The sequence below is a fragment of the Hypoxylon fragiforme genome (assembly GCF_022984875.1).
Source record: "Hypoxylon fragiforme strain CBS 206.31 chromosome Unknown GGS25scaffold_1, whole genome shotgun sequence".
NCBI classification, from domain to species: domain Eukaryota; kingdom Fungi; phylum Ascomycota; class Sordariomycetes; order Xylariales; family Hypoxylaceae; genus Hypoxylon; species Hypoxylon fragiforme.
The window spans coordinates 2,942,225-2,961,307 of record NW_026054756.1 but is presented as its reverse complement, the minus strand read 5'-3'; the positions used below and the strand labels follow the sequence as shown (position 1 = coordinate 2,961,307).

Here is a 19,083-nt window from a genome sequence, read left to right as displayed (position 1 = left end):
TTTCTAGCCTTTAATCCGACATCACCTCTCTTCAGCTCTTTATCAAAATTTGAAGTTGGTGTTATTCGTATTGTACATAAACTAAGGTTAGGTAAGTACAATACAAAAAAAGAATAAAAATAAAAAACCTCCAAGATTCAACAAAAGATTCAGGTGATCTCGGTTAGGTAACCCTTCAAGACCCTTAAGGTAAACTTAAACCCTCTCCTTCTTTCCTTATGTATGTAGGTATTTCAACCTCAAATATACATGGCAAGTGCTCTGTCAATCGATGTGGATCTTACATACATGTAGGTATACTTCCGTACTAGGTACATATCGAGGTGTTACTAACTACTATGTATGTACATACACATGCATATCAAGCCTCCTTTGTATGAACTACATAATAAATATGTAGTTGCCTAACTTAGTATAATGCGGGGGGTAAATTATAAATTACCCCAGGATCAAGGCTGACAAATTGGCAACGCCATGAAGAAGGGGTGACCCTTTCCACCTACCCGAACTGAACACAATATTGAACGTGACTTTGATTTTTTAAAAGAAAAGAAGAAAAAAAGAAGAAAAAAAAGAAAAAACAAGATAACTGTAATAAGGTGCCTAGGAAACAATCTAGCTAGCTCAACATGCCTCAGGCTCTATTCGTCAAGAAAGTAGACGGCAAGCCCGGCGAGGTCTACTATCCGCAAGTCTCAACCCCCCCTTTCCCCCTTTTTATTCACGAGCTTCAATCCCTACCTACCTACCTACCTACCTAACTAACCAACCACACAGTCTCCAACTCAACTCAGTCCCCAAACCCAAGCCCGGCCCCGATGAGCTGCTCATCCAGCTACACGCCGCGGCCCTGAACCACCGGGACTTCTTCATCCGGCAGCACCTGTACCCCGGGATATCCTTCACGCACCCTCTCCTCGCCGACGGCAGCGGCACCGTCGTCGAGATCGGCAATCCCACCACTAACTCCCCATCATCATCATCATCATCATCCTACCTCGGCAAGCGCGTGATCCTCTACCCCGCTTCCGGCTGGTCTTCCTCCCCCTCCGCGCCCGAGGACCCCTCCAAATTCACCACCCTCGGCGCCGCCGCGCTCTCCCCCATCGGCACCGCACAAGACTACGTCGCCGTCCCCGCCTCCCAGATCGAGCTCGCGCCCCCTCACCTCTCCCCCGCCGAGGCCGCCGCCCTCCCTCTAGTCGGACTAACAGCGTGGCGCGCGCTCGTGACGAAAGCGCTGGACGGCGACGTCTCGCGCGCCGTGGCGGGCCGCAACATCCTCGTCACCGGGATCGGCGGCGGCGTCGCCTTGTGCGCGCTGCAGTTCGGCGTCGCGCTGGGGTGCAACGTGTTCGTGACGTCCAGCTCCGCTTCCAAGCTCTCGCGCGCCGTGACCTCGCTGGGCGCCAAGGGCGGCGTCTCGTACCGTGACAGCGACTGGGACAAGCAGTTGGCGGCGCAGCTGCCGCGAGACCGGCCGTACCTGGACGCCGTGATCGACGGGGCCGGGGGCGACATCATCGCGAAGACGGTGCGGCTGGTGCGGCACGGGGGCGTCGTGGTTGTGTACGGGATGACGGTGTCGCCGCGGATGGACTGGCTGATGTCGGCCGTGATGCGCAACATCGAGCTGCGCGGCACGACCATGGGGTCGCGCGACGAGTTCCGGGACATGGTTGCGTTCGTGCGCGAGCACCGCATCCGCCCCGTCGTGAGCCGTGTCGTGAAAGGGCTGGACAACATTGAGGGCATTGATGGGTTGTTTGAGGATATGCGGGATGGGAAGCAGTTCGGGAAGCTGGTGATAGAGATCTCGTCGCCGCCGGATGAGGAGGGAGGTGCTAAACTATGAGATAGATAGATACCTAGGTACCTACCTCCCAACCAAAGCTTCATCTTAATACACAGATACTTGGGTAGATAGATACCTACATAAGATAAGTAAGTAGGTAGCTAGTAATATCTGCCTACCTACGTAATACCCTACTTTAGATAGGTAGTATTTGAATAAATCTAATAAATACGAATCGTTCAAAAATCGGTATTATGAATCTGGTGTGAATTATGCCACCCCCTTTTCAGTCTTGGCCTGGATTGATTTGATATCACTAAAAAACATGGGGCTATCTTTTCGTTAGGGCGGCTCATAATAGTAATACATTGGTTGGCATTGCCTCACATCACATTTGATGATCCTCCTAACACAGACACACACCTTTCAAACAAAGGTCGCAATGTAATGCACACCCTCTGCAATAATCAACCTCGCGAAGCATTATCGATCTCAGCACTGGAGTAAAACCCCCGGCTGTAAAATGCCCTCTCCTTAGTCCTATTGTAGATAAGTCCTTCGCCTCATTTGCTTCCCCTAGTATCTGTGGTCAGACAAGAGTCGAAAAGTTTCCCTCGCCAAACGCCGGCCTCTTTTCCTATCATCATTGATGTACCGAAACCAAATCATGTGAGCGCGTAACTAGGGTACCGAGAAGGGAATTAGTGAGTTGCAATCTTTTTTTCATGCCTCATCATGTGGTCGGCTATGGCTCTGTCCATTTCCAGCTTTCAAGTTAGAAGAGAGGCTGATAGCAATCTTTCTAGGTCCAGCTGCACCATCTCGAGAGCTAGAAACAGACTTCTTTCGGAGGACTCCAGAAACGGCTGAAGTGTTAGCACTAGCTGACGTACTGTTTCGCCGCTTGTGCTGAACCATTTTGCTGAGGTCATCCTCTTCATCCTCCTCACGTCGTCGTTTCTCAGACAAACGTTCTGGTGGCGCTGCGGGGCTTGAATCCGCTCTTCTAGGACCATTATCTTGTGCATCTTCGTCGGCCGAGAGCGCTCCAGCTTCCAAATTCTCATCCCCCTCTTCATCAGAAGCATAATCAACCAGTGCCTTGGGATTTGGGGACTCTCCGTTCGCGGACGAGGGTCGATGGCCAGGTTTTGCTTGCAGGTCTTCTTCATCGTCAGATGTATTCCAGTATTCTTCTTCGGCCTGGTCCATGGCCAGATGTTCCATCAATCCTCCTGTCTTTGGGTTGATAATGTTTGGCCGCTTTCTCGGCTCTTCTTCCACCTCGACAAAATAATCCATATTGGCGCTGAACCCTCCAGTCTGGTCATATCTAATAATCAGAGTTCTGAAGAGATCCAAGTAGGCCAGCGTCTGAATCTTCTCTCGATAATTATCGACGATGTGTTTCACCAGGTCTTTGATGTTTTCCTTTCGAATGAATTCAAAAAATTCCAAGCACGCAGAACTGAGCAGGTTGTCTCTCGGCATTGTTTCAATAAGAACATCAAGAACCGGTCCGATGACCCTCTTTTCGGACACATGCTTGACGTAAAACTCGTCTTGTAGACCGATTAGATGGCGAAGGAATCGAATGGCAACTTAAGGACAATTAGCATTTGCGATTCGGTCAATTTTGGAAGAAACCTACCAAGTTTCAAAAACTTCTCCTTACAATTCAGGAGTTGGCTGATGCGCAAGACAATATCATTATTGAGAACAAAGAACTTGCTACGATGTTGATGCTGTCGAATGAAGAAGCAGAGAATCTCGATCAGGTACGTGAACATAGAAGCTTGCTGAACCGAGAAGTCCATATTGGTGCGACCCTCCAAGTTGATCAGAGGTTGAAATAACTTGGTAGCGGAGTTCTCGTAGAAGCCATTGAGGAAACTGTCCTGTTGCGGGTCTGGCATTCTTGGAGCAGCTCTAACTGCATATTCACCATTCGCTTTCGCAAATGCCTCCTGCTGCTGTTGCTGCTGCTGTTGCTGCTGTGGCGATGGACCTTGGTCAAGCAATACCTTCAAAGCATCGGATATTTGCGATTTGACGCCCAGATCGACCTCAATCAGCAGCAGATCGATTAGTGAATCCGTCAAGGGTGGCTGCTTTTCGTGAAGTTGTCGGTATATCATCGAGCGGATCATCTGCGGATCATGATCAATCATAGAAACCAATATGTCAGTAGCTCCTACTCGCACCGCCGTGTCGCTATGTCGTAGGCCAAAGTTAATGACCTGAAGAAGGCCATGGGCAAGGAAATTATTGTATAGCGTCTGCCGAGCCGGTGGTTGGAGATTTTTGGCGATTGCGCAACACTGTTGTATGAATAGTACCGCTTCCTTCTTACGCCTTGGTTCGATTTGGGGTATTTTGAATATGTTGAACAGCTCGGCCAAGAAAGCGGCATTTGCTTGTAGATGTTGTACAATATCCACCTGGTTGAAGAAGATGAGTGAGTTAAGGACCGAAAACGTATTGTCGTCCAAGATGCGTGCTAGTACGACATCTTTGAGATATTGGAGTCGATAAGTTTGGTGAATCTTCTTTAGTATATGCGGATCTTCTATGCGCACAACTTCTTTATAACGGCCTTCGCCTTCTAACCACTGACGATGATTGGCCTTGTGGCTCGGGAAATCCGGATCGTACTCCAACGCACCGACAACCCCAATCACACATTCGTCGGACACAGCATGTTCTATGATGCTAGTATCGTTGAGAAGGATGATAATCTTCATAATATTGCATAATCGGTGTAGGTCGTTCAGACTTTCGAGATCCTCAGCATCGGAAACAAGAGGGATAAGCTTGCCGATGTAGTCCTCAGCGAGGACATATTTTGTTAGAGCATCGCGAGCTCCAGCTGTTCCACTAAGGCCGCGCATCTGCGATTCGATTTCGGCAAGATTTGCCATGGAGGCTATGGGGAGCGAGATAGGGTTCGACATATCCATAGCAAGATCATCAGATAGGCTGTCGTCTACTCAAAAACAGGATCAGTACTACGCTACACAATCGGGGCCAATAATATTATACCTGGCGCATTGACAGAGTGATACTGTTGCTGTACGCTGTTGATGAACTTCCTACGTTATATTTAGTCGATATTGCCTTGAGAGATACTTCGGGAGGTGGGAAAGCCGCGGTAAGACTTACCATATCATGGCGCAACCTTCTGCTTCCTGAAAACTAAGAGCCATGTCTACTCCATTTCCTGGCTCCGTCCATACAATCAAGGTTTCTAGAGGTGTGATTGTTAACGGTCATAGCTCTTAGCAAAGTTTTGTTGGGGTTCCAATGTACCTTGCTGCTTATGAAAGCCATCTTCCTTACAGATTCTTGTCTCCAGCAATATACGATCCGGCTGGTCTTCAGATTCGACGAATACGCGCGGGTCTCGTTGGTGGCCATCTTCAGACTACAAGATATAATTACGTTAGTATGTGTAAGGGAGGTACCTAAGTAGGTAGAACAGAAGATGGAAAAAAAAAACAAAGGAGGCGCGTCGCGGAATAGCGCTTACAATATTGAAGGCAGCAGTACAGAATCCGGTGCCTCGATCAAACCAATCATTATTTCGCAGTTCGTACACCTTGACCCGTTTCTTATCCGTCGACGGATGAGGCACAGGCTGTGCCGCCATCGTCAACGGCTCGTCAGGTTCGACCTCGGTAGTCAGTCGATTATATTGCAGGAGATCGGGCGCAAGAGCTAAATGCTGTTGAAGGGACAATTCGGTGTCGCTCTGGCTAAGAAGGGTGAGCGCAGCCACTTTCTCTTGATATTGGCGCGCTAATTGATGGGCGCGCACGCGACAGAGTGTATGTGCGGGAGAGGGGGGGATGAGAAACGGTGGTCGGTAGTGAGAGTATCAGATTAATAAGGATTAAAAAAAAAAAGCTCGAGCGAGCAGAAAGATATGATAAGGTTGTAAGCGTGTGGTTGATTGCGGACAAGCAAAGATGGGGCTCTGTGGCTCGTGGTGGGTTAGATGGGATGCAGTGATGAGTTTAAGACAGCAAAGTATGGGGATGGGGGATGGGGGATGTAATGGGGGATGAATGACTTGAGGCGCGGCCTTTGCGAGATTGATTAAGAGATGTGATGTGAATGTCAAGTGGAAGTCGGGCTACTAACCTTGTCTACCTTGCCTTAAGATAGACTTGGACAAGGCAGGGCAGGGAAGGATTTTGTTAGAGCCCAGAGTAGGTACTGTACTAGAGGTCAACTGGTCCCATAACGTAAGTACCTATGTACTTTTGATACTATCCTCTACTAGGTAATTATCCTAGTAGGTACTACCCTAACCTTAGGACCTACAATGGTCCTACATAGGTAACTACCTACTAGGTAGTACATAGGTAGGTAGAAAGGTCCTCCCGTTGCGACAGGGTCTGTTCTTGAACGGTCCCGTTTTTTTTCACTTGGGGGGCATGCCCAGATCGGGACTTGTGACGTATTTTGGTGAGGCACCAGACGCGACTCAGTACCTATTGTATGGTATTACAACTAAAATAAGAAAAAACCTGAAAATAATTTTATCTAAAGCTATATACGTGTAGGTATTATTATGTACATTTTTAAGTGCAGTCTCAAAGTTACTAACTACCTAAAATATACGTTGACTTAAGTATTGATATTAAATTATTATTAATGAGCTTCACTTTCAACGTTCTTGCCGGGTCTTTTTTTTAGGCGCACCTCAGATTGCACCTAAATTAGCAAGAGCCGACAAAGAAGAAAAGAATGGATACCAAGGTAAATAAGTGGGTTCCGTACTACATACATACCTTCTGCACATGCATACTACTTATGTACCTACCTACCTATACTATAGAGACCCTGTATTTAATATTACATACTACTAACCTAGTAGTAATACTGTAACTAGTATACACATTGCTATCAACTACATGTCTGTATTGACATTAGACACTCACCTAACCTACATACTAACCTAGGTTACATATAATCTTGGAAGTCTTTCATACTCTCAAGAACACAAGAGCATTGTTGAAGCCCTTAGATACCTACAGTCACTATATATAGCATACATATATGTAAGCACCGACTTCAGAGCACCTATTTGATAATACCAATATATAGTACCTCCAGCTATATCAACAATATCTCTCATAGGACTTATTCATATCAAGGACGAGGACAACAAGTACATGCTATCATTCGATTTACTGTACTGCTATAGTAGCGAAGTACATGTGAAGTGTTAGCCGTAAGTAGGTCCTTATATGTAGTTACATAGTTAAGTATATACTTCTATTTCTCACAGCATGTAATGTGTAACTCAAACGAGCATGTTCATCTTCTGAGTAAAACTCGACTTCTATATTCGGTCTTCAAGTCCTATATATTCCTCTCTAACTCCATCAAATGATATTTTGTGGCCAATAAGGCAGTTCCGTAAACGGAGGTCGTTCAAACCGTTGAGCGGGCCAGTAGTGGATTGAGTTGGTGAAATTGCGATTGAGACCCCGAGTTTGATTCAATGCCGACGTGCGGACTGCCGTCGTTATTTTTCGAGCGCCCGCGATGAAGTTATCGAAACAGACTCGCTGGAAATAACCATCTCTTACTGTCTCTGTCACGAGAGCTCGCAGCGCAGGGAGGAATTTGTTGTGATATGCCCGATCTATACAATTCAGCGTGTTTCGTATTGACCGATGATAGGCATCTGCTGCGCGTGTTCCTGCATCACCACGGAGGAAATTTCTCATTGACTGTCGAAGAACGGTTTCACGCCAATTGACCAGCCGGTTGATATAGTCGATGGCCCATTTGAACATGTTTCGTTGAGATGTGGACAGACTCGGCAACTCGGAGACTAACACTATCCGCGTATATTAGGTCCCAACCATGGTGTTGAAATTCAGATCAAGTTTACTTACATAGACGTCTTCCCTCCTCAGCAGTAAGACCGTAAACGTCTCTGTAGGCGGCCCTATGTTGGTCCGTAAAGTATAAAGTCTCGGCCAGTTCACAGTCTATCTCAACTGCGCTAGTATGGACTATCATATTGGCAAGATCACCAGCAGTTTTGCTGAACCCGCTGGAATATGTTTGCCAGTGTGTCGGGTCATCCCGCAAATAGTGACTGAGAAACCGATAGCGTACTTGGGCCCATTTGTCGCCCCAGTCCAGAGCTCGAGTCAAAGTCTTTCGTTTCGTCTTATCGTCTTCCAATAGTATAGGTCGGTATCGTCCCAGAAACAAGTCGTGTATCCAGTCTTGGACCTCAGGTGGGGTGTATACTGTTTTGGCTAGTCGAATAAGTGCATCCATTTCGTGTATAAGACTCCGGGCGTGATCATTTCCCTTCAGAACAACTCCTTTTATGCCATTTTCGGATTGTTGGTAATCAATTCCAATCTTATGTATCTTCTCCAAGGCTTTTACAAATCGTGCGGTAACATCGCTATTCTTGTTTAGATTCCTGAGGTATACAAGTAAATTATACCGGCTTGTAGGTTTTGTTCTACCTTCTGATGGAATGATCTGACCATGGTGCTTCCAACGAGAATCAGGTTTCGAAAGAGTCTCCTGGAAGGTAGGAACAGAATCCATGGTGACGATGGTTTGTAACCCGTAGTACGAGCTGTGATCCCCAAGATTAGTGCAAGGTTTTGTTGTGTCTTTTGTTTGTATAATATCTCAGTGGTTCGTAAATAACTAACACATTGTTTTCAACTTGGATGAATATCACAGCACATTATAGATGCATTAGGAGGCAGACCTCTGGAACACTATTAACAGCTTTACAAACAAAGGAACCATCAATACTTAGCAAAGACGGCACATGACTGCATCCGGCAATTTCATCTAAAGCTACTAATACTCATAAAGGAGACCTAGGTTTTGAATGTCGTGTAATGCTTTCTATTTCGATAACTATACTAAATTGTGATTAAGATGAACTCCTAACAGTGGAAATGGTATATTGTTAGATATGGATGTAGGTGAGTAGTTATCACCCATCATTGGAGAAGAATAGGACAAATAGGAGCAACAGGAGTAAATATGATATATTATATCTAATAAACATAGACGATATATAGTGAGAGCGTCAATGTCACGTATAGCTGAAATGTTTGCCCAGGTAGTTATATTTATGATAAATGACGAAGACTTCATGATCACAGATGGTATTCCCAAATGCGTGGCTTGAATATATACAGGCTGGTACTCTCTGTTGATATATCATGTCAATGATAGGAGGGAGCACTAATGTAGTAGGCAATAGGGGTATTCGGCCGGGGGTATTAGGTACCGACATGGAGGTACTAATCTGTGCCTCAAATGCCACATAACTACCTAACCTACATATGTAGTACATGTATCAACTTTAAAGTTGAAGACATCAGTGGATACATTATGTACCTACATGTATATGCACCCTACAAGTGTCAAGTACATCAATGATGTAGGTAGCATTGAATAGGTACAGACGGATCCGGATATAGACCAGACCCTTCTACATGTAGTTGTGACCTGCAATTGTGGGGTTCTTTCGGGTTTGTCTCCGTTCAACATTGAATTTCAATTCTACGACTTATCCACCACTTAACCATCAATTGATCGCTTTGCTCTCTGGCTGTGTGCCATAAGATATATGTAGGAAATCCGACAGAGAATAATGGTATCAATACACGATGACCTCATGGTAAGGAAGACAGCAGTCCTAGGCAGGGATATGTTCACCATCTAAAAGGGGCACCTACATATTATTTACCTACATATGTAGATGTAGGTAGGTAACTTATGTATTACATACATGCGATCCCGCAAGTCAGCAAACGACGTTGCTTCTGTTCGGACCAACCGGTACCTACCCAATGCACATGGAACCTTGCGATTCTCGGGAACCTAGGTATTAGGCACATATACGAATCCCATAAGACACCCCTCCCATCACTCCTTACCTATGGCTAGGTAGATACACAGAGCTGTGCTTTCGATGCGACCTTACAAGATAAGCAAACATACAGACAGGCCTTGTTCAGTTGGGGTAGGCGTTGGCTCGCGCATGGATGGCATGGATGGCATGACATGGGCATAATCATGGGCATGTCCTTACAGAGGGAAAGAGGGAAAAAAAAAAGAGGCGTTCCCCTTCCTCGGGACAGCAGCGAAACTATTTACTCACCATAAAGTTCCAGCCCCAATCAAGCACCTCGGCAAGCGCCACCAAAACTCATCCCAATGTGTACCTACCTATCTACCCTAGGTACCTACCTACTTACCTACTTACCTTCAAGTTTATATACTTAATATTTACCTGCTAGATTATAAGAAAACAAAAAGGTCGCTTGCCTTGTCGACCAGCGGCGTACACTAAATGTTTTTACTGCTTATGCTCTTCTCCATTTTCTTGCTCTCATTACAATAAGGGCCAAGTAGATTTTTCCTGACCCTACTCCGTAAACAAATCCTTCCATAGCCTGATTTCTTCATTATTGGACCTTTAGCTCCATCTCTCGTCGACCTTTAGTTATTCAACTGCCTTAGACCCCGACTGCTATCTCATCCACTGCCACCCAGAGTCTTGAGAGCGAAGTAAATGATTGATGCTTCTGGTGTTCGCTTAGGCTGACCTCGTTCTGAGCTCGACCTGGACGCTCGAGTTCATATGGGCCCTGTTGCGCCTAAATGATATAGATTCATCATGCCGGTACTTTCAATAATAAAACGAGGTCGGAAACAAGCTAAAGAGCAAAATGCTAAGAAGGTCGAGCAAGAAAAGGAGACCGCGGTCAAGATACCGTATAAGCATGTAGTTACACATGCCGCTGCCGATGCTCTATCTGGTGCTCCTTCGAGCTGGCGACAAGCCGACAGAGCCAGAATCATGGAACAAAACAGACGAAGAACTGCCATGATGGCCGCTGAGGGCTACCCAACCGGTTTACCACGAGTCAGTAGCTCGTCGTCCTATATATCCTATGCGTCCGTCTACGCAACTCCCATCGTACCCCTTCCTAAAAATTATACCCCTTACAGCCCACCTGCATCACGGCGGGACCAGCCGTCTACTTCTCCAGACAACACCCGCTATCTTAGCCCACCAGTAAACACGGGAAGGTCCAAAGGAAAGGAGCGAGAATATAGTCAACCGTCAACATCTGCAGCCCCAGTTTCAAGACCATCCTCTGGTCTGACAAGCGTTGTATCAAGCAAAGGTAGGTTGCCTAGCAATCCTTCATTCAAAATTGCTAGATGCTATTCTCTCTAACTAGTATATAGAGCTGCCTGTCAATGGAAGCTCAGGGATTCCAGTTGGCTCTGGCGAGGGACCAGAGATTAAGCAAACGGTCATAAACCACCATTCTCATAACCTTGACAGTCGTTCGAGCACTCCCCAGCAAAGCAGCTCGTCTAGTGAGAAGTCTTATCGTACACCTTTGAGCAGTTCACGTACGACTATTGAAGGCCCTACCAAGCCTGATCGATACTATCCACCCCAGGCTCAAAGCACTTATTTCTCAGCGCCGCGTCCCCTCAACCGCCGCATAACTAGCGCGGGCACGCCTACACCCGCTTTTTCTCTTCCTATAGAGCGAAGCGGCTCGGCGGTTCCTTCATCATCCACTCCTTGGAACTACTCCGCTGCCTCCTCTCTCGCATCTATCGGCATAGCTATTGCGCCCCCTTTAGAGCCCTATTTCGTTGCTCCCTCGACCCCTATAGTCCCCGTGGAGGATGGTGCTGTGTCGGATCCGGAACCAAACACGACAAGAACTACTAGCGCCCCCCCTGTGTCAATATCAAATGAAATACCAGCGCAGTTACGCAGGGTCTCTATAGACACTGTCACGCCGAAGTCAAGAGGGAAAGTGGCATCGGCATCACCAGTATCACCAGTATCACCAGCTCCATATTCACCAAGAAGGAGACGCAGGTTGTCTAAATCTAGACCAGCAAGCATCGACGGAAGCGGTGTCAAAACGTCAATCGAGACTGTACGTCCACAGAGGCCGAGCACAGCTACCGCAGTCACCGTACCTACTACTCGAGACCCCAGGCCCCCAACTGGTGATACGACCCAAAATAACGACACCGAGGCGATCGTGGTGCCGCCACCATCCAACGAATCCATGCCCAGGACCCGGAGAAAACTGAACAAGAACCCGGATTCCAGACGCCCGGTTGCCACACAACAACCTGTGCCCACGCCCATGAAACCCAAGTCCAATCATAAAGGGCGATGGATCCTTCGACTGGCTAGCAAAATTCCCCGTCTCGCTACTGATTAAGGTTTATATAATAAAATGGGAAAGAAAGCGGGCGAATGTATCATGAGGGGGTTTTTTTTAAAAAAAAAAAATAGAATACTTAGCATCAGCGTATTTGATATTTCCTGTATAGCATCGTCAATGCGAGTTTTTCATTAATGGTAGCGGCATAATGCGGTTTAGGGTTATTTTGAGTATAGGTAGAAAATATACATCTCGTGCGTGTCGGCGTCCAGATGGTCGATCATACTGCTCACGAGTCTTTGCTTTCTCTTCCGATTACCTTCCTCTTGAATGTTTCGTCTCATACCTAGGTAGATTCCTACGTGAACCTCCAGATAAACGCATATGTTAGGTATGTAGTCAATTCTTCGTCCTAGCGCGACCAGGGAGGTCGGGACGTCCCGAGTCGATCGGCGTGCTTAGGAAGTGAGGGTATATCCATATCCAAGGGTGTCTCGGAAAGGTACTTGACTACAAAGTACCTAACCTACATGTAGCTACATCAAGTATGCATAATGCCACATCGTTGATGGATGTGGTGCATGTATCATGTACATATCTACACACATAAGGGGTGGGTGGAAATTGAATTAGTTACCGCCGTTATGTATGTATGTATTACAGTTACATAGGTCAGAACCTCTTTTGCGCTAAGAGAGAAAGGAGGGTGGTATTTAACGGTGGTTAGTTAGGTACGGGATCTAGAATCTTACGTCGGTTCTATTCTTAGTTTAGGCTGATCTCTTTCTTTCCTTTCTTTCAGGTTTCGCATAATTTCACCATCAAGTCTTGTGATAGATAAGTTAATGTCTACTCGACAAGGACTGTTTGCTCCTGAGTTTTGTTGCTTTATTGTTTGGTATCGTATGTAAGTAAATTGGTTCCGAAATGCACATGAGGTATTTATGAGAGAGCGCCTGCATCTAGGTATCCCATGTGTATATCTTCCTGTCAAGTAAGATGATGATCATAAAATTTGTGCTCGGGAAGATGTCTGAGCCGGCTGTATGTACATAACATATCATGGATGTGAGGTATCATACGGACGACGGAGTACCTAGGTGTTTATGTATGTGAGAAAAGGGGGATCTTAAATTTATCGGTACAATCTTTGACGCCCACTAATACTGCACATGTCGAATACGATTATGTGAGTGAGCAGTGAGCACCTAGCATAACGCCAAGTTGTGGGGGGGTTTCTGAGATAAATTGGGATGTAGTCGACTAAGCTAGACCTAAGACTTAGTGAGCTGCAAGTCAGCCGCATATTCCACCTAGTTACCTACCTAATCTGTCATTACTGCTACGACCTACATACATACCTAGGTAGCTAAGCTTGAGGATCTGATATGTGATATCACCGTGTTGTAGGCTGGGGGTGTAGGTAGGCCGTGGTATATCATTTGGCGCAAGATGCCCAACCAGAAACGCCTTCGGAATTCTTCACCCGCCCATGGAGTCGGCTTCTAGGATGATAAGCATGCCATGCGGGTTTGACGTACATTGATAAAGGAAACGTCAGGCTATCAAGGGAATGTATGGCTGAGAGCTGAGATAGTAATGTGGCTTATATTGCATGTCGGCGTCAAGCAACCGGGAGTCGGCATACATGATATTAATATATGTAGTCATCTGAATATCTCTTTATCTCTCGGGATTCCTGAACTGGCTGGGGAGGGTTGACATTTGGTGTGGCGTTTGATATCCAAGTGGGAAGTAGCATAGTACAGCATGCTGTGCTACTGAAATACACCCTATCGAGACCGATGGATTTGCGACTTGTTTATATAAACGTATACCTGACAATGTGCCTGACAATGTGGTTATCCTGACAATATGGTTATACTGACGAATGACTAAACAAAGTTCAATGTTTTCTTCCAATGTTTTATAGAAGGAACGTTGAATTTTATGGTTGCATGGAGGTTAGGTAGGTAGGTATGCTAGCTAAGGGAGGAACCTGGGAGCTATGACACTATGTAATATTGCGGGGCATATGCCGTAGATCATTAGGGGTCCCCAATCCCTGAACCTTGAACCTTGAGCTTTGAAATGGAATCGTTCAAGGTTTGAGTACCTACCTAGGGGGTACCTACCTACCTACCTAAGGTAGTTAAAGCTCCAGGATATCCTAATTGGCTAGCCCTAGAGACGTGGCTTCTTCAAGTCGCAACGCGTCCGACGACTTTAATTGCGTACTAACTACTACGTAACTACTAGGTACTGTACCTGCCATGTGCGTACCACCAGCGTACGTAGGCACTGAAACTATTTTTTGTAACGCCTATAAGGCCAACTTCGACAAATGAAATACAACGACGACCAAGATTGACTTAACCATTTTTTTTCTTTTTACTCGTTTTTTGTCGGTGGAGGAATGGAAACATCACTCGGATTTCACAATTGCGCATTCACGCCGCAAACTTGAGAAAGTCAAGTCTTCCGATGTGAAGCTTTCTAACCTAGCAGCTCATTCTTTCTCTTCTCGTCGCATCCTGCGATATTCATCATGGACCCAACCGCAGAGCTGATCATCTCCAGCCTGACGGAGAACCCCCCTCACATATTATTAGCAGCGTTTGTCACACTAGTAGTTTTCGCCTTTTACAGTGTATGAATTATATTTCTAATTTCTATCCAATCTCTTTCCACCCTCTCTCAAACCAAGGCCATTTTACCTTCAGCTAAGCTAAGCTAAACTAATCTCATCGCAGCTCTACGCCCTACTTCATCTCATTGCTCCCAAACCCCGCCAAGTTTTCCCAGCCGAAAAGACATACATCACAACTACCCCATCCGGCGACACCGTAACGCGACAACTACCATGCTGGCATGACCGATGGCTAGCAGACCGCCACGCCAGCGAGACTCGCAGCAAGAACGACGATCCTACCCAGACTGACATCGCCGACACCAGTTCCATCGATCCCGCCGAGTTGCGCATGAGTGTGGTGTTTCCCGCGTACAATGAGGAAGACCGTATCCTGCCCACTCTAAAGGAAGCAGTCGAGTACCTCGATGCCACGTTCGGCCGCGACCCACGCCCAAACTCGAATTCGCCGCACAAGCGACTATCCCCTGCAACCTCGCGCAGACATGCTCAGAATGCCCCACGCGACGATCTGGGCGGGTACGAGATCATCGTCGTCAACGACGGCAGCAAGGACCGAACTGTCGACGTGGCACTAGAATTCTCACGCGAGCACGGCCTACATGATATCCTGCGAATCGTAACGCTCGAGGAGAACCGCGGCAAGGGCGGCGGTGTCACCCATGGTTTGCGCCACGTGCGTGGGGAATACGCTCTCTTCGCCGACGCCGACGGCGCTTCCAGGTTTAGCGACCTGGGAAAACTGATCGAGGGCTGCGAGGAAGTCGTCGACGGAAGCCACCGGGGCGTCGCCATCGGCAGCCGGGGCCACCTGGTCGGCAGCGACGCCGTGGTTAAGCGCTCGGCGCTGCGCAACTTCCTCATGCGCTCCTTCCACCTCGTCCTCATGATCCTGACGCCCCCCGCCACCTCGCGCATCCGCGACACCCAGTGCGGCTTCAAGCTGTTCTCGCGCGCCGCCCTGCCCCACATCGTCCCCTACATGCACGCCGAGGGCTGGATCTTCGACATCGAGATGCTGATGCTGGCCGAGTCGGCCCCCGCCGTCCCAGTCCTCGGCCACGACGGCTCTGTTATTGGCAGCAGCCCCGGCATCAAGGTCGCCGAGGTCCCCATCGACTGGCACGAGGTCGGCGGCAGCAAGCTCAACGTCATTCAGGACAGCGTCAAGATGGCCATCGGCCTCGCTGTCCTCCGCGCTAGCTGGATGATGGGCGTGTATAGGAGACGCGGGACGTGATGGACATGTGTATGTGATATGACGAGGACGAGGAAGTGCTTGGGGGGTAGAAAAGAGAAGAAAATAAGAAACAAGAAAAAGATGAGGAACAACTTCATGAAATGGAAATGGAAATGGAGAAATAAACATTGCGTTTGTGTTACCTGCTGCTGTGCATAGAATTAACTAACTGCCTACGGTTGGTTGTACATTACCTACCTAGCATAGCGAATAATAATGAGTAAATCCGCTCGTAGTTGTTTATTTATTTATACAGCGCGGCGTAGATTTCCATCTCTCTTCTCTTCTCGTGTGGTTTATATTATGACTTAACCTAACCTATTGGCTTTGGAGATAGATGAGTGAGTAACGACGATGATGATGATGATGATGATCACATTTGCTGTTCTACATACATAACTACTGCCTACCCTAAGTTAGTTAGGTACCTACCTATGTAACCATGCTCACACACTCTCGGCGTGACAAGCAAGGTATTGCGGAACCTGATACCACTCGACTACAGTATGTTATGTATGTGTAGATAGCTAGGTACCTACCTATCCATCACCAACACCAGCTTCTTCTTACCTGCCAGGTATGTACCTATGTAGGCAGCCACTCTGGAGAAGCATTTCCTACCTACCTCACCCCCCACCCCCCTATATCAAGTCTACAGCTTACAAGTTCCACCAAAGCAGAGGTAGGTATGTATCTACCCCAGCAATTAAGCAACAGCTGGTCATTATTGCACTTTATATATATCTATATATCTATGAATCTTACGACCAAAAAGGGCAAGCAAATCAGAGTAGGTAAATAGGTAAGGTGGTACTCTTGAATCATTAGAATTAAGTAAGTATTTGGGTGTGTGTTATATATACGTCAAGAGAACACCACTGGCAAACTCCGGGGTTCTCCTTTCTCTTTAATAATCTTCCCGTTCCATGCCGCCGTCGTCATCGTTACCGCCACTGGGGAGCAAGCCAAAAAAGTGCCTAGCTAAAAATAGACACCTGGGTAGCAGACTGACTAACCGAGTAGGTTAGAGAGAACTGTCTTGTGGCGTAAAAACCTTATCTCAATCATATCATGTCGAAAAGGTGCTTCTTTCTTCTCACTACTCCTCAAAGGGAGAGTAGGTATGTATCAAACCCTTGGATACAGTGCCACATCACCGTAAGGTAGAAGAGAAGCACCCAGCCGCTCCCATGCATATCCCATATCCCCTATCCTCATTGGCATAAAAACCAAGAAAACCCCTTTCACCTATCCCGGGCCATGTATCCAAAGTGTATGTCAGATGATAGAGCAATAACTTCATCTAGACGAGCAGCTCCCGGTACAGCACTGGTAAAAATACCGTACTCGCTGTCCACAGGATCATAAACGCGTTCCAGATTAGTACTGGTATCTTCCAGAGGCCAGTCTGTCTCCAATCGAGCCAGATAGCGAGGAAGGCGACGGAGAAGAAGTGGTACCACAGGACTAAGGGGTCGGGGATCAAGCCACCCAACAGACCCATGGGTCCATTTACGTAGCCGCGCTGGAAGTAGGCGAAGCAGCCTCGTTGCAGCTTAGCGAGTTGGGCGTTCTGCGCCGCGAATAGACTATATAGCGCGATGGCTAGGACGTTGATGATGGCAGTGAGCTTCTTGCGCTGCCAGTAGAAGTTGCCCATAGCGCGGCGTACGGCGGCCGTGTTGGAGAGGTCCGGGATTTTCTCGGGTGAGAGCAGGTCTCGGAGCAGCACAACATCGTTGAGGGCGACGGACATGCCACCGCCAGTCAGCGGGTGCCGCATGTTGAATGCATCACCGAGGATGACGAGGCCGGGGGTGGATTGCTTCGATGGCGGGAGCCAACTATTGGGCATGCTCTGCGGGATCTTGGAGTCTTTGTCGAGAGCCGCTTGAAAGGAGGGCTGCACGGAAGCTGGTAGGGCGGGAAGTACGACCTTGGCCATGTATCCCCTGACACCGCCGTTTGCGGGGGATGCAGCAGGCAGCTTTTCGGGAACGTCCACGAGGACACGGGTCTCGTGGGTGCCGATCTGGTAGAGGAGGACGGGGCTCGAGGCACCAATGATGACGTGACCAAACCCTGGGCTTGGTAGCTTACAGTCGTAGAGCTCGAGAGCGTAAAACTTAGAGCGGACGACCGGGGTCTCGGAGAGAAATTGTTTGCGGAAGCGAGAGGCATAACCGTCAGCGATGATGGTCAGCTGGCCGAAGAAGCAGTCGGGATCCTTCTCGCCGGTAGTGGCATTGACGGTACGGGTCTCCACACCGAGGATCTCGGCATTGTGATCTCCCTTAATCGTATTGATAGCCTCGGTTTCAAACACGCTGATATTGGGGTGTTCGAGGCAGGCCCGGCGCAGCTGCATGATGAAGCGGCCATGGTGAAAACTCTTTCCCTGGGGCCTTGTGCCCTCTGTCTTTTCTTTCTTATTAGATCCTTTCTCTTTGCCATCGGATAGACCGAGCCACTCCATTTCAGGGTAGGGCATGCGGACATCTTGGCCGTGGAAGAAGACGTTGAATCCATTGCATGGTATAGAATCGATATCTTCGATGCAGTGTCCCAAGCCTAGCTTCCTTAACGAGTTGACGCCACCGGGTTGCATCAGCTCGCCAACGATGCGGTTAGGCTCCTTCATCCATCGCTCTAAGAGTATGACGCTTCTGCCCTGGTCGGCTAGAGCATAGGCGACCGCGCAGCCAAAAACGCCTGCTCCGACTACAACGACATCAGCCTCATGGTGTTGAGATCGCCGCTCACCGAGCTCGTTTACGACAACTGTAGTTTCGCTCATGGGAAATGATGACACGGGGTCGAGTGTAAGATTCGTGAGGTGAGAAATAGGTTAATTTGGTGAGGATAAGTAGTCAATCGGTAGGTATTGATTGTAACGGTTGGTGTATAATTAATATTGTATGAATTAAGTGTTTCGAGGGTATCACGAATGTAGATAAATAAGGTAAGTACCTATGTAGTAGATGGTAGGTTCTATGGTAGGTTCGATATTTATTTATTTTAGTAGCTCTGCGTATTTAATAAGCAACCGATGGACGTGTACTAAAAAGTAATAAAAAGTAATAAATGGGAACTTGGACCCTTGGAATCAGGAATCTACTATGTACGTCGTAAGGGGAACGGCGGTCTAAGACGTATGAGGTGTGCAATGGTTCCAAGGCGG

General features: G+C 47.5%; 6 protein-coding genes across 6 annotated transcripts; 3 read left to right on the top strand and 3 right to left on the bottom strand.

Moving 5' to 3' along the window:
* The first annotated feature begins 171 nt into the window (after positions 1–171).
* Positions 172–2,210, top strand: GGS25DRAFT_44691 (NAD(P)-binding protein). Its single transcript, XM_049258793.1, has 2 exons — positions 172–688; positions 778–2,210. The coding sequence occupies exons 1-2, from the start codon at positions 630–632 to the stop codon at positions 1,853–1,855; spliced, it is 1,137 nt and encodes a 378-aa protein (XP_049121673.1). The 5' UTR covers positions 172–629; the 3' UTR covers positions 1,856–2,210.
* Positions 2,211–2,213: 3 nt separating this feature from the next.
* GGS25DRAFT_44755 (DUF625-domain-containing protein) lies at positions 2,214–5,947 on the bottom strand. The gene is made up of 6 exons (XM_049258798.1): positions 5,325–5,947; positions 5,105–5,219; positions 4,958–5,042; positions 4,838–4,887; positions 3,447–4,781; positions 2,214–3,396 (listed from the first exon to the last, which is right to left on the bottom strand). The coding sequence occupies exons 1-6, from the start codon at positions 5,442–5,444 to the stop codon at positions 2,519–2,521; spliced, it is 2,583 nt and encodes an 860-aa protein (XP_049121672.1). The 5' UTR covers positions 5,445–5,947; the 3' UTR covers positions 2,214–2,518.
* Positions 5,948–6,976: 1,029 nt separating this feature from the next.
* On the bottom strand, positions 6,977–8,702 carry GGS25DRAFT_471295 (uncharacterized protein). The gene is made up of 2 exons (XM_049259334.1): positions 7,708–8,702; positions 6,977–7,649 (listed from the first exon to the last, which is right to left on the bottom strand). Exons 1-2 carry the CDS (start codon positions 8,381–8,383, stop codon positions 7,189–7,191), a joined length of 1,137 nt encoding a protein of 378 aa, XP_049121671.1. The 5' UTR covers positions 8,384–8,702; the 3' UTR covers positions 6,977–7,188.
* A 1,779-nt stretch (positions 8,703–10,481) lies between these two features.
* GGS25DRAFT_517181 (uncharacterized protein) lies at positions 10,482–12,069 on the top strand (the record flags this gene model as incomplete). Its single annotated transcript, XM_049263339.1, has 2 exons — positions 10,482–10,995; positions 11,060–12,069. 2 exons carry the CDS (start codon positions 10,482–10,484, stop codon positions 12,067–12,069), a joined length of 1,524 nt encoding a protein of 507 aa, XP_049121670.1.
* A 2,115-nt stretch (positions 12,070–14,184) lies between these two features.
* Positions 14,185–16,175, top strand: GGS25DRAFT_471290 (glycosyltransferase family 2 protein). Its single transcript, XM_049259333.1, has 2 exons — positions 14,185–14,662; positions 14,766–16,175. Exons 1-2 carry the CDS (start codon positions 14,561–14,563, stop codon positions 15,900–15,902), a joined length of 1,239 nt encoding a protein of 412 aa, XP_049121669.1. The 5' UTR covers positions 14,185–14,560; the 3' UTR covers positions 15,903–16,175.
* Positions 16,176–16,631: 456 nt separating this feature from the next.
* GGS25DRAFT_44560 (SE-domain-containing protein) lies at positions 16,632–18,924 on the bottom strand. The gene has a single exon (XM_049258779.1). The coding sequence runs from the start codon at positions 18,697–18,699 to the stop codon at positions 17,206–17,208; it is 1,494 nt and encodes a 497-aa protein (XP_049121668.1). The 5' UTR covers positions 18,700–18,924; the 3' UTR covers positions 16,632–17,205.
* Between the last annotated feature and the right edge of the window lie 159 nt (positions 18,925–19,083).

Coding starts and splice junctions, on each gene's coding strand:
- GGS25DRAFT_44691 (XM_049258793.1), top strand. CDS start 630: ATGCCTCAGGCTCTATTCGTCAAGAAAGTAGACGGCAAGCCCGGCGAG. Junction 689..777: donor CCCGGCGAGGTCTACTATCC/GCAAGTCTCAAC, acceptor CCAACCACACAG/TCTCCAACTCAACTCAGTCC.
- GGS25DRAFT_44755 (XM_049258798.1), bottom strand. CDS start 5,444: ATGGCGGCACAGCCTGTGCCTCATCCGTCGACGGATAAGAAACGGGTC. Junction 4,782..4,837: donor TCACTCTGTCAATGCGCCAG/GTATAATATTAT, acceptor GTTTTTGAGTAG/ACGACAGCCTATCTGATGAT. Junction 3,397..3,446: donor GGAGAAGTTTTTGAAACTTG/GTAGGTTTCTTC, acceptor ATTGTCCTTAAG/TTGCCATTCGATTCCTTCGC.
- GGS25DRAFT_471295 (XM_049259334.1), bottom strand. CDS start 8,383: ATGGATTCTGTTCCTACCTTCCAGGAGACTCTTTCGAAACCTGATTCT. Junction 7,650..7,707: donor TGAGGAGGGAAGACGTCTAT/GTAAGTAAACTT, acceptor ATACGCGGATAG/TGTTAGTCTCCGAGTTGCCG.
- GGS25DRAFT_471290 (XM_049259333.1), top strand. CDS start 14,561: ATGGACCCAACCGCAGAGCTGATCATCTCCAGCCTGACGGAGAACCCC. Junction 14,663..14,765: donor TAGTTTTCGCCTTTTACAGT/GTATGAATTATA, acceptor ATCTCATCGCAG/CTCTACGCCCTACTTCATCT.
- GGS25DRAFT_44560 (XM_049258779.1), bottom strand. CDS start 18,699: ATGAGCGAAACTACAGTTGTCGTAAACGAGCTCGGTGAGCGGCGATCT.